Source organism: Varanus komodoensis, unplaced genomic scaffold (genome assembly GCF_004798865.1).
Source record: "Varanus komodoensis strain SLA01 unplaced genomic scaffold, ASM479886v1 scaffold72, whole genome shotgun sequence".
NCBI classification, from domain to species: Eukaryota; Metazoa; Chordata; class Lepidosauria; order Squamata; family Varanidae; genus Varanus; species Varanus komodoensis.
This window is the reverse complement of record NW_025336374.1, coordinates 2024185-2038166: the sequence shown is the minus strand read 5'-3', so window position 1 is coordinate 2038166 and position 13982 is coordinate 2024185. Positions and strand designations below refer to the sequence as shown.

The following is a 13982-nucleotide window of genomic DNA, read 5'->3' as shown; positions in this document are numbered from 1 at the left end:
CATTTCCTCTGTTTTGGCAATGCTTATGTGGTGCCTCTATAAACTTACCTTCTGTGGGGTTGAAGGCAGTAACATCCATAGCTAGCAAGACAGGTCTCCTTGTTGCTCTGTTCAGTTTAACAACCAGAATTGGCCCAGGAGCTTTGAGAGAACTGAAGACGTATTACCTGGTTTGCACCACTCTATTATTTAAATGAGACTTCCTCCCTTTGCCCAGAGTTTGACACATCTGGCTGCCTTGCTGTTCCTCAGGCTGCCAGTTCAATTCCCAGGCAAGCCCAGAGCTTGGCAGAAAGAGTTGCTGTGAACACTGTGGCTGCTGCAGCCCAAATCCCAGTATAATTAACCTCCTGCTTGAAGCTGGGATATCGGCAACCCACCAACAGCACAGCCTCAGCTGGAGGAATCACAAACACATAATTAAGTAGGTGGAACAGTGTTTATTCTGCAGTTTGTGTACCATGGAGTCTTCAAGAAACTCATCTCTATTTTTCAAAGTTTTTGTTGCTTTTATGACTATTCAACATTGAGATTCTTCTGAAATCCTACTAACGTAATCTACATATAGGCAATTATTTCAAGTCTCCCTTTCCTTCACAAAAGGACTTAACTCTGTTGCATGAAGCCATTTCTAGAAAGTATCCTACATTATGAAAGTTGTTAGACAGAAATTAGCAGTTAGATTTTAATACTAGTCTTCACCAGTTTGGATCCAAGAAAATGTGTGTAGAAGAAAAAGGCACCGTTGGAGCTGTTCTGCAGTTACTTGGGAAAGAGTTACTGCAGTGCTAAATTACATAGCACTTCTTGGCCTGTGGAAGATGATAGCAGATCTCCGGTCCCTAAAGGCTGCAGTCCCAAACATGCTTACTGGGGAGAAAGTCGATTGATCTCAGTGTGGCTTGCTTTTAAGTAGGCATGTATAAGATTGTCTTATTTACTAAAGAGTATACCCCGCTGAACTCATTGGGACTAAATCCAGGTCAGCTTGCTTAGGTTTACACTGTTAGTTTCACTGTGCTTACCCAGATGGCAACTAATAAAATTTTAGACTCAAAAAACCAAAATGCCTGAAAAATCATCAAGCCACTATTCTGGTTTGTAGTGTGATTTTAAGTTGGATGTATTCATTTTCCATACGTATAGTTTGAGTTTGACTTGGAGAAAAGTGGGAGAAACATCTAGTACATTGTATAATATGCAACCCAAGGCACAATTCTTCCTACATTTTGTGCTCAGATTTAATCCAAATAAATCTAGATTGGGGTTTGGGAGTACATTTAAGGCTTGCACAATGCTTGACCAGCTAAAGGCATTTGTGATGTTTACAGCGCATCTTACTTTGTAATCTAGAAAAATGGTCAGTTCCTTCTGGCTTCCACCATTTCATATCTCCTGCAATTCCTAAAACATGGTTCTGCTTGAAGAAAGAGTAATTAGCTTATGGACCTCCAGAGGGTGCTTACTAAAACTCTCATCTGACTACAACTCTCATTCAGCCATGGCAAATGGTATCTCTAAGGCCACAAGTTACCCACCACTGCAGAACCATTTCTAGTTTAGAGCATCACTGGAAGCTGCCATTTCTTTATAGTGGTAGCCAGGTTGCTTACTCCTCACTAATGACTGGACTGATACAGTGCCCAGGCCTCTGTAGGAAAAACAAAATGGCAGCCAGTAGCTTAATTGTGGCCAGTAAAACTCAGTCCTCCAAGAAGAGGCATGAAAGTAAGAAGATGTAAACTGAAGGAGCCCAACCAGGATGTTGAGGCCCTAAATTGCCCAAGAATCCTAAATGTCAGGCCACATAGCATACTATACAAGTAAGTGCATTTATAACATATATACCACTAACTAATTCAAGTCACCAAGTGTGGATCCTTGTGTGATGAAACAGTACCACCCATGCACAAGTAAGAAGTATCAGCAGGCCTTGGGAAACCAAAGAAGGACCAAAAGAAAAAGGAAAACTCTAAGGAGGGGGATCCAAAATAGATCCATGAGGATCAGTATGCACAATGGCCAGGGAACACTGAACAAATGTTGGGAGGGGAGAACAGAACAGTGAAGGTGGAGACCGATACAGTGGAGTATCCAGGATGGCACTCTGAATAGGAGCAGCCTAAGCTAATAAAAGGGATGCAGGTGGCACAGTGGCTTAAACTGCTGTGCTGCTGGGCTGGTTGATCGAAGGTCACCAGTTCGAATTTGCACAACGGGGTGAGTTCCCATTGCTCCGTCCCAGCTCCTGCCAACCTTGTAGTTCGAAAGCATGCAAATGCAGGTAGATAAAAAGGTGGGAAGGTGTTTAATCATGCCGGCCACATGACCACAGAGACTGTCCGCAGACAAACACTGGCTCCCTCGGCTAGAAGATGGAGATGAGCACTGCCCCTTAGAGTCAGACATGACTGGACTTTAATGTCAAGGGGAAACCTTTACCTTTACCTTTAAGCTAATAAAAAGTACAACTGCCTGCTGCCAGCATCACCTGGTAGTCCCCAATTAGCACTGACTCCTGAATTCTAGGGTAATTGATGGACCCACCTTGTTCTGGCATGTGAATGCAGAGATGGCAAGGCTTTCAAGTTTCACTATAGTTTGTGGCAGATTTGTATATAGGAAGTTAAAATGAGGAAAATAATCAGGAACTTCCTCTTTCTCCCTGTTCATGGGATTCCTACTCCACACTAGCAGTTTCAGTGTAATGCTTCTTTGCAGGATTGCTTGCTTTTCTAATCAAAAGCTAGAAGTTGTGTTTCAGTTGGCTCAAAATGTTTTGTTAAAGCTCATGCTGTTTTACACATTGAACCTTGTAGGAGTCAGGAATAAGTTTTATGGTGTTCAGTGGAGCTTAGTTCAAGGTATTTATGTCGTAGACTGCAGTCATGCCCTAAAAATGTGATTGTGAGATTTTGTTAATTTTGTTTTTGTGTCTGAATGTCTCTGTTCTGTAGATGGAACTAAGGAAGCAAACTAAGGCAGCAGTCAGGAAAAAAATTCTTTGAAACTCCCTTGTCATGGCTCCTAGCAGAAAAGTGTACCAGTGTTAAGAGTGATAGATCTCCTCTTTCAATAGTGATATGTGGGTCCTGGAGTGTGGGGAGAGATTTTTGGACTCATGTTGAATAAATTCTCTCTCCTGCTCTGAAGCAACACAGCTGTTGCTGCTTCGGCCCAGGAGTCCTGCATCCTAGCGTCTGAGGAACAGACAGGGTTCTCCTTGTTCTGCCTGCAGGAGGTCAGGAGAAGCAAGCCAGAGCCCAAATTTTTGGGCAGGCCACAAAGGAGCATTCTGGCATTCATAAGCTCCCACTGGGCCTCATTACAGCTATGTGTATCTAAGAAGCAAACCATCCTAAATCCTAGCCCAGGCTAGTAGGATGCTGTTAGCATTGCAAGAGGATGACTTGCCACTGGTATTCCAGATGCATGGGTGATCACTTCCACTATTCTCAGTGCTCAGAGGTAAGTGCCATTGCTTACGTAGGCAAGATGACACCATCCAAATGCAAAAGAGAGGGATCAACAAGCTTTGGCAACAGGTACATGCTTGCTCCTCAGCAATGTTCACATTGAACTTTGGTAGGTTACCATACCCAAACCAGAGGAATCTCCTCAGATTGAAAGAGCATAGAAAGAAATAGGGAAATGAGTTCAAGCAAGCATTCTACACTTAAAAAGTGGCCTGAAATGATTGTGTATAAATAAATGTTCTGGACATTCTGGCTAGGAGAGGAAAATCAGTGAGAATTTCAAGAGGCAATGGGGAGGGTCCATAGATAATTTATCCAGTGGCAATAAGTCTCTGTCCTGTAAACTCATCTCACTCTTGCCTGTTTTATATCTTACGTAACTACACACTTTTGCTGGCAGCTTCCTGGGCACTTGTTTGCTCTACTCAAAACCCTAGTTTGCAGTTTGGAAGAGATGCACACAACTGGGTTTGTCCCTTTAAACTTGGCTGTTAGGTTGTCTGCCTGCCGTTTCCTCCCTGGGGGGGGGGGGGCTCTGCTCTCAGCTGCTTTTCCCATAGCTAAATCTGAGAGAGAGTGTGTGTGTGCAGCAGGGGTGGGGGGAGACCAAGCCTTCTCCTCTGTGAACAAGTAACTAGTCCTTAGCTGTCATGTTATTTTCACGAACCTGTTTGTGTACCCTCCGACAGTAAGGCAGGTGAAACACTGGCACAGCTTTATCTGGTGGCTTCTGCACAGAAGGGCTTGGTTTGTGTATGCATTTCTCTAAAATATAAACCTGAACATCCTTGCTCCTTCCAGCCTCTCTCTGACAGGCAATTTCTCTTCTCTCCCCCACCTCCCCACCACCAATCTTTTCTAAGGAAAAAAGGAAAAGGCAGACAGAAATAGAAGGCAAAAGACAACAGCTGGAGGACCAGATACTTCAACTGCAGCATTTCAAGGTAAGGACTGAGGAGGGTGGTTTGACCAGGGTTGGTTGTTATTAGACATGCAGATTGCACGCTGGATGGCTGGGAAGAACCTGCTCCGACATGAAGCAGCCTGCCCTGCCGGAGCCTGTCTCTTCCAGCTAATCACATCCTCCTGAGGTCTCTTGTCTCTGTGTGTGATTCTCAGCCACAGTGCCATGTTGCTGAATTGAGGATGGCAACAGGGGGCACATAGAGCATGCATCGGTATTGCTGCAAATGCTGTGAGTCACTGCATCCCCACAAAAAGCAAGAGATGGGGATTTGGGTGTGTTTGCTGCATCGCCTGAATGGGAGTTTCCCACCCTCCCTCCGGCTACACAATTGCTCAAGCTATTCTGTCTTTTATTACCGTAGTAGTTAATCTTTATGCTGGTGTGTGTTGCTGTGCATAATATTGCATACCTATTGAACTGAAATAGACATTCAGTACTCTGCAGCTTAGGCAGCCGTCTGCTGTGCTGATACATGCAGAATAAAGGTTCAAAACATTGTGTACCATGGTGGCATATGGTACATATTACAATTTGTAAACCGTTGTGAGGGTTTTAATGAATGACAGTATAGAAAAACTTTAAATAAATAAATAAATAAATAGATAGATAGATAAATTTACCAAGATGTCATGCTTGCTTGGATGTCACCAATCTGAGTTTGCTTGAACGGCAGATGCCCCTTGGGGAGGAGCCACAACCCAGTGCCTGTGTGCATGCCTTGCACACAGAAAGTCCCAGGTTCGATTCTTGGCAACGCTACAAATGGGGGCATGACTGCCTGAAACCTGGAGAAAGCTCTCTGCCCAAGTCCTTGGAAAGCTATTGTTAGAGCAGACAATTAGATTGACTATGTAAGGGGCATCCTGCTGTGTTTGAACACACACGCACACACCTCAGTGCTTTCTCCTACACACCTTTGTATTGAATGCAAACAAATCCTGGTATGGGTATTTGATGATGTGTTCTGGTTGAAAACTGAACAAGTTTCAACCTGCCCAGCATCTGGCAGCTCCACACAAGCTGCTGTGAGCTTCCCAAAGGAAGTGTAGCATAGAAGTGTAAATATATGAATACATAGGTGTTACATAAGCACACGGGGAAAGTGCGGGACTTGTGCAACACTTGCATAGCACATGTATTTATGTATGCAGAATATAGCCAAAGCTATATGTATTCTGGGCTAAAAATATGGAAATGTTGGGCTAAAACAACCACATTTTGCACCAAGGGATGCCAAATAACAGTAAGTGCATAAATCATAGAAATAAGGAATGCTTTCACACCTGCCTTTTCCAGCACTGATTCTTCAGTTCTGCTTGTGCCTTGGGAGGCTTAATGGATGCTGGGCTCTCTCAAACTGGAAAAGAACAGCAGCAGGAAGCTCTTGACTGCATCCAGTCAAGCCAATCCATTCTACATGTCCCAGATTGGTCCAAGATACTATACAAGCTGTTGTAAGCCCATCCTTGACCATTAGGAGACTTAAATGGGTTTGAAGGTTGTTTAAGGAATGTACCACCTCCTGGGGCAAATGCTCTTTTCCCTTGTTTCTTGTATCTGTACCAATACAATTTTACAGAGGTTTTGTCACTATAAAAAATTTAGGCTTAGGTCCTGGACACCTGAAAGAGCGCCTGCTTCCATATGTGCCTTCCCACTCCCTAAGATTTGAGGCAGAGGACCTTCTCTGGGAGCTCCCTTTGAAGGAGATTGGGAGGGTGGTTACCTGGAGAAGGGCCTTCTCTGCAGTGATGCCCCAATTATGGAATGTGCTCCCCAGAGAGCGTCGCCTGGTGCCCACACTTTGTTCCTTTCGGCACCAGGAGAAAACCTTTTTATTTTCCCGTTACGTTAATGTTTAATAGGTTTTTATCTGGGTTTTATTATACTGGAATTATTGGATGCTGTGCACCATTTCAATTTATCTTGTTTTTATTTTAAAACCATCCTGAGACATTAGTAGTTGGACGGTATATAAAAGCTTTAAATAAATGACTATCCCACAGGTAAAAGTGGGATATACACCACAGGTCAAAACCATCTTCATCCCCCTGGAAATGACTGGCTCTCTACAACCTAATTCAGCCATTTCTCTACCTTGAAATGTTTCAACGTGCATGGTCCTAGTATATTTAAAAATACATCTACAGTCATAAGGGTGAGAAACGTGGGGCTTAAAAATAAATATAAACAGGGTTTTTTCTACATTCTGAGCTGTGTTGGACTTCTGTGGAATGATATAATACTTGGCAGGTATAATGCTGTTCAAAGTTCTTTACATACATGGTCTTTACAGCAATCCTATATGGCATTGATGGCGAATCTTATAGAGACCGAGTATACAAACTACAACTCAGAACCCACTTATTTATCGCAAAGTGCCAACACTTCAATAAGATCTGAATTTGCTGACCACCAGCACAAGGGGGCAACGTTCCTCTGACCCCCAGCTTTTGGCCAGCCCTGAAAAAGATATCCGAGTGTATTTCCTACCTGAGTGTATTTCCTACCTTTCCTACCTTCTGCTAAAATCACAGTCCGAATAAATCCCTGGCAACTCACTGACTGGCCATGCTAAAGCTCATCGAGTCATGGCTAATGAGTGATGTTGCCTGGCGCCCTTAATCTTTCCAAGTATCCGCATGGCTGCTGGGGCGATTGTGTGTCAACAGAGAGGGCTCTGCGTGCCTCTTTGGGCACGCGTGCCATAGGTTCGCCATCACTGCTATAGGGTATTTCAGTATTAGCACCGTCTTTCAGTTACAGGGGCTGAAACAAAGTTGCTCAAGGCCAATCTTAAAGTTTATAAGAGGGACAAGAATCAAATCAAAGACTTCATGCTCCATATCTCAGGCTTTGCACTACTCTTGGTCCTAGCATAACCAGTATATGACATGGCAAATGTATTTAGCCCTGAATGTCATCTTTGAACCCTTGCGAGGGCCAAAGTTTAGATAATTCTACACAGGGAACTTTTTACTTTTACCTCTAAATCTTCACCTTTTATACCGTGTTCTCTATTTTAATGGCTACCTTTGCTGTTGGTGCTTTGAGCAGGGGTTGTGCTTACTTAAGTAGTCACAATACATTTAAATCTGTGCAATTGATGACAAGCTAAGCTATCGCTCTCTCATCCCCATAGGTCTTTTGGTGACATAAATTGATTTCTGTGTTATCGGTTACTAACCTGATTGCATTCTGTGGTGGTACAACAGGATTTGCCATTTCACTCAGTCTACTATGAGACCCAGGAGATATTTCTCTGTCTTTCTGGCTGCTACTTCAGAAGGCAAAACGCAAGGGCACACAACCCCCTGCTCTATGGCTGAGGTGATAATTTATGCCTCAGTTCCTTCACTGCATTTTATGTTGCAGGCTGGTTGTTTTGTTTATAGTGTTTTGGTTCTTGCCAAGCAGTCTGGCATCAAGCTTTCTATGAAATTCTTTTGTCTAGCCATCTCGGAGCAATCGATTCCCACCCACAATGCTAGCACATACAAAAGGATGAATTGGTGCGCACAGCACTAGTTATAACCATGGATATGCCATCGTTTATCAGGAGATGAGAACGGGAATGTCATTAGGTCAGATCTGCTGCAGATCTAATTTGGCACAGCTTCCTTAACTTTAATGAGCATTTGCCAAATCCTATCGTTCAATAAGAGCTGTCTTGTGCTTTGTGTAGTATTTGGGCTATTTCACAAATTGCAAAGGGGGGAGCATGTGTGTGCAGATGCAAAGCAGGTTATGTGTGCTGTCTTCTCTGCTCCCTTTGCCTACCTACCCTGGCAACACCAAGGCTGACTCCTTAAAGTATTCCCATTTTCAGATCAAAAATCCCTGTTCAAGACCTGTACCTGGGTCCTGCAGAACATCAGAGAGGGATTCAGCAGGTTCCTTTTATGGAGATGTGGTTAATGAAAGGAAGTGACGAAGTCTTAAATGTCAACATCAACAATGGATAAAAGAAGACCCTGATTTTCATAAAACATGTATTTGCTGCTTGATAGGTATAAATGCAGATTAGAAAAAATTAATTGAAATACAAATACAACACATCTGGCCTTGATAGGGAAGACTGTGACCAGGGAACCTGTTACGCTTGCAGTTCAGGTCCTGATTATGGAATAAGCCACATTGGGGCACCTGCTGCTGTCTCGTCTTACCTTTAAACTGGGAGTGGGTAATGGGGAATATCTACAATCTGAACAGTGTCCTTTGACAGCCCTGCAAATAGAGGACTGTCCTCTGCAAATTAGGACACATGGCCATCCTATTATCTAAATATTTAATTGGTCAAAGAAGGTCAGGTGGCAAGAGCTGTGGGGTGAGGCCCGCTTCTCTGGTCCAGGCAAGTTTTCAGCTTGGTTTTGCTCACTGCAAGTATGGTTGCCTGAGCTTTGTTCAATTTGGGACATGGTTTTGAATGTTTGGATCAATAGTAACACACAATAGTGATACAAAAATCTTTCTTGAGGTACAACTTTGCTACCTCATGACACTCTAAAGGGGAGGGTTCTTGAACACCAGGTCTATTGTCCTAGTTTGGTCCCAGAAGGTTATTCCCCTTTCCTACATTGCCAGTAGTCGTTATTTGTTTTTCGGCGCCAGGCAAAGTCCTTTTTATTCAAATGCTATTTTAACTGTTAATATTATTTATTTATTTTATTTTTCGAGCCAGGTTGACTCATATTATATTATATTGTTTTATTCTGTCCTTATTTATTTATTATTGTGAGCCGCCCCAAGGCTTCGGCGAATGGGCGGCATAGAAGCCGTCTAAATAAATAAATACATACATACATAGTCCTTGGATCACTGATTGTGTGTCTTTTGTGGCTTCCTGGCTTTTGTGCAGTTTTTCCTCCATTCTGAAAGGTTGAAATGCCTCTCCTAAGGGCCTGTTACTGGTAATAAATAGGTAAGCTAGGGTGTGATAGTGTTAGGGGAATTTGGGGCTTGCTCCCTTTGCCTTTGGCCCTGCCAACCACTGGGATGTGTCCCCAAGAGCGTTTCCAAGATGGAATTAATTCAGCCCTCAGGCTGGGAGAGCTTCAGTGCCCCAAATGAAAGTAGGCAGGCACATTGCTGTGCTTGTGGCCTCAGGAGGCATAGTCAGTGGATGTCTCAGCAAGAGCAAAAGTTAACTTGCTGCACAGAATCCAGCTTGTATGCCTCCTGGGTTATTCATCCCAGCACTGGTCTCCCAGCTAACTTAGAGGGAAAAAATTACTTGCTACATTGCACACTGTGTAAGACTTTGCTCTTGACTTATGGCATACAATTGAGCTGAACAGAAATTGACTGGTTCTTTTTTTCTGTTCAACACTGTCTTCACTAATTTTTTGCATGTTGACAGTGGTATTTCAGCAAATTTCAAGTGCTGAGAGCACAGAAAGGGAACAAAACCAGCGGCACACTCACCGCTGTTGGCAACACCATCCCTCAAAGATTTAGCAGCGCATGGCGGCCATGTTTTCCCTTTCAGGATACCTTAGAGAGAGGGCCATAAGAATTGCCCTCAGTTCACTTGGCCTCATGTTGAAGCTTTATGACATTGCATTACCATGAAGCCAACCACCATTACTCTAGCGAGGAGGAAAAATTAAATCTGCTGGCTGTGGTGATTTTGGAGAGAGCCAAGGCCTCAAACCGTCAATGACAGAAAAACAGTAATCCAAGGAGATGGCTTCAGAAAGCTCCCTAACAGCCCCTAGACTTCTCACATTTTGGGAAAAGGTTCTTTCCAAAGAACTTTGGGCTGAGCCCAAGGCATTCTGGCCAAAATAAGGCTACCAACTAGTATTTTAGGGGAATTATCCACCCACATAATAGCATGTTAGCCTTAAGCATTAAAAAAAAAAAACCTTAAGGAAGAACACAAAGCTTCAGAAAGATGAGTTATTGTGTTTCTTTGTTTACAAGAATTCTTCTTTCCCACCGTTCTTCTTTTGAAAATGTGTCCAAGGCAATTAACAATCACATTAACTTTAAAGGAATTAAGAAAAACAGATGAGGCAGCAGATACAATAATCCATAAAAACAGTTAGAGATCATCAATTTCTGGCCAAATTAAACACCTGTCAGCATAAAAATGTCTTTGAAAATGTATTGCTGGAGACTTCCAAGTAAAGATTGATCAAATACCTACACAGAGACATTTTCACAGGCTCGTTTTTCTTTTGTGGAAATGCAAATGGATATTTGGCAACTGCCTTAGAAGGGGTGGATATAGTCTAAAATTTTTCATGGGGCTGGTTTTCTCTTGAGGATGTGCTGGCTGTAGTTTATTTCTTTTTTCTTATTTACAAAATGAGATGTGGGGGCATTTTTTAGAAAGGCTACCACTTTTTAGAAAGGTAATCCCATCCAAAAATATTCTTAGAAATTGACCCATTCCAAAAGATTGATCCAATCTTTGGGAGGGTATCTCTCTCCTGCTGCCCCCATTTACAAAATTATCTATTGAAATCTTTGGATGAGCGCTACAGACAAATAAGGCTCGGCTACTGTGAAAGTCTAGACCAGTACAGTGGAATATCCTTCCTTGGTGCCATCCATGTGCCTTGGACCAACTCCCACCAGCACCAACCAACAGTGCCAATAGCCAGGAATGCTGGGATTTGGGGGCCCCAGGTTGGTGTAGTTGTCTTAGATTTCAATTAAGCCTAATTTAGTTCAGTAAGTTTTCATGGAATTGCAGCTTGATTTTATAGGGTTCTGGAAATCCATTTCACCTTTACATCTAGATGTATTTTTACAACTGATCTATTGAGAAAAACTAGAGGGATCCTGTGACTATAAAAGCTACATGGAGATATGAGTGTTTTTTCTCCTCAATTGTGGCAATAGTTTAACCATTCATTTTAAGCTGCAGTGCTATTGCAGAGTCTCAATAACTTCTGTGAAATCAATTTGACAAACTATTGAAAGTTCTGTACAAGTAAAGGGTGTGTGCATGATGGCAGATACAAACAGTATCCAGATGTTAAGGAGGCTTTACCCACTGTTGTAAAGTAGTTCACATCTCTCTTTGGTCAGGTACATAAGAATTCTCCTTTTTGGTTGGTTTTACTTTAACACCAACAAATGGGTATGACAGAAGGGACATCTGCTGTGTATCTCCCACCATGCATACAGCCTTTACTCAAGCATTCAAAACCCTCATTAGTCTATCAAATGGATTTCAAGTGTGAATATATAATAAGATTTTGGATTGAAATTAACTGCTAAAATATTAGTAGTTAGAGTGTTGGACGGAGAGTTGGGTGATCAGGTTCTTGTCCCCACTGGGTGACTTTGGGCCAGTCTAACCTACCTCAAGTGTTGACAAGGAAAAACATGCAGAGGAAATGGAAGCTGCCTTGATTTCCTTGCAGGAAAAAAGGAACTATACAGGCAGATACCGATTATGAATGATTTCTGTTCCTGAGAGAATGGAAATCTGACTTTAAGTCATATTTGTATGTAAGTCAGATCACATATAGTCAGCCCTCCACACTTATAGGAGATAGGGGTATAGGACCCCTGTGAAAGTGGAAAAACAGCTAGCACCCTCCCCCAATCTTATCAGTGTCTACTCTTTGTAGCAAGGACATTTCAGAGAGGATGGGGCAGGAAGGCATGCTTTGGAGGCCTCCCTCTCTCCCCTTTCACTTCCTCCTCCTCTATGATGATGACAATTTTCTGGAGTATTTTTTTTAGAAATCAATAGACTTTATGGCAGTTTGTTTGTAAGTATGGGTTGCTCATAACTCAGATGTTTGTAACTTGGGGAAAGCCTGTATATAAGACAGGCAGACGAGTGGATGGATAGGGTTGATCCACATGCCAACACCCCCCCCCCCCATCACCTTCAGAATAAGAACCACCAGCCATATCAGCAGGAAACATACCTGTAGTTTCTGGAAACATCCAGATCCATTAGCTTCCAGTAATGGACCATCTTAATAGGACTTCCACCCTCCCAGAGGGAAACAACTCCTTCACTGTAAACCTCAGCAGGCAGTGATCTCATCTGACCATGACCAAGGGGCTGAATCAAAGTTCCCCACATTCATCCCCATACCCAGCGTTGTTTATTTATCTGTTATCTTTGGGCACAATAGACTATACATAAATTAAATGAATACCTTTAACATATTTATCTGCTTTAAAATAGTCATATCTTGCCTCTCTTGTCCTCAGAGTGCTTTGTGTACAATGGGGGACTTTTCAGTAGGAATGGGAAGAGTCACCCATTAATTTGAGAGCAGGATTTCTTTGGTGTTGATTAATCTAGATTCAGCAACAGTGGAGCTGAGCCAAATAGTCTAAATGGGACAGGTATGTGGGGGGAGAGTCAAGTGTCCTACTTTACAGAGGACTGTTATCTGTTTGAAAGTGCTCTTTATATGAAAGGGCATCCAGTCCAAGTCTGATGTAAAGATAAAGAACAATCAGAAGAGAGATCAGTAGAAGCCTTGAACTTGCCCATCCACACATAGCACCCAGACAATGGGTTGAACAGTCTCTCACTGATCCTGTTTGCACATCATCATAAGCCACTCTGAACTGAAATCACAATGTCTTATTTAATCCACCACTAACCCACAATGCTGCCATCAGATGATCAGGTGCTCCTTGGTTTGCCATGGTTACCTTCCTTCTTGGCCTTCTAACCTGCTCCTGCCACATATCCAAGTATTCTATGTGACAGAGCTTTTCCTTTTAAGAAGAAAAGGTTGTTCTATCTGCTACTCTGGCAGAATAAGGCACCCTGAACAATTGAACAACAACCCAGGGTTCTCAGAGTGGTTTGTGGTATAGATGTCATGACAAGCCACTCTGAAACAAACAAGATTGACAACCTACCCTGTGTTGTTCTGTCATGAAAAGCAGGTCACTGTGATAAGATGTATTTCACTTCAATTTCACTTATGGTAAGCATTTCTAAAAGCACATCTCTACATAAGTAAATGTTATGCAAATGTGTGTCCTCTTTTCTGGTGATGCGTGAGTGTGTTTGTATTACACCCATCCCTGAACTTTGTTTTGAACACGATGGAGGCGAAGTTAAATCCATCTCCCTGATGATGTGACCTGTTTCTCCCATGCTTTTTATCTGTGCTCTTTGATTTCATAGGAGCATCATCATTCTGTATCTGCTTATTACAGAGAACACCAGGTTCTGTTAGTTATTAATGACTGCTGCTCCTTGTTATTGCACCAGCCATGCTAAAGAGCCTAGAATAAACTAATGGGAAGAGATGTACACATCCCCAAAATAGCTTGATGTGTTCAACATCTCCTCTTCCTCCTCCTTCTGACCTGATACGTGCTTGAAAATTTATGGTAACAGCTCAGATTAGTGAAATTAATAGTTAAGGATTAACCAGTTGTGTATTCCAATGTAGGTGGGAGTAGCTTTTGTGTATGTGTGTGTAGTTGCAAAGAGTAGATAGACCTCCTCCTCGGCTTGGCATGCTTCTCTAACTAAATATTCCAGTAGAGTAAATTATAGAAAAGTCTGGTATGTTTGGCTACATTTTCTTGCAAAC

General features: G+C 42.5%; 1 protein-coding gene across 6 annotated transcripts in view; it reads left to right on the top strand.

Moving 5' to 3' along the window:
• PALM2AKAP2 (PALM2 and AKAP2 fusion) overlaps positions 1 to 13982 on the top strand; it is a 260551-nt gene that overhangs the window by 40201 nt on the left and 206368 nt on the right. For all 6 annotated transcript variants that reach the window (XM_044452463.1, XM_044452462.1, XM_044452461.1 and 3 more), the window contains exon 2: positions 4340 to 4420. In XM_044452463.1, the coding sequence (XP_044308398.1) occupies positions 4340 to 4420 (81 nt within the window). The remainder of the gene's footprint in view (positions 1 to 4339; positions 4421 to 13982) is intronic.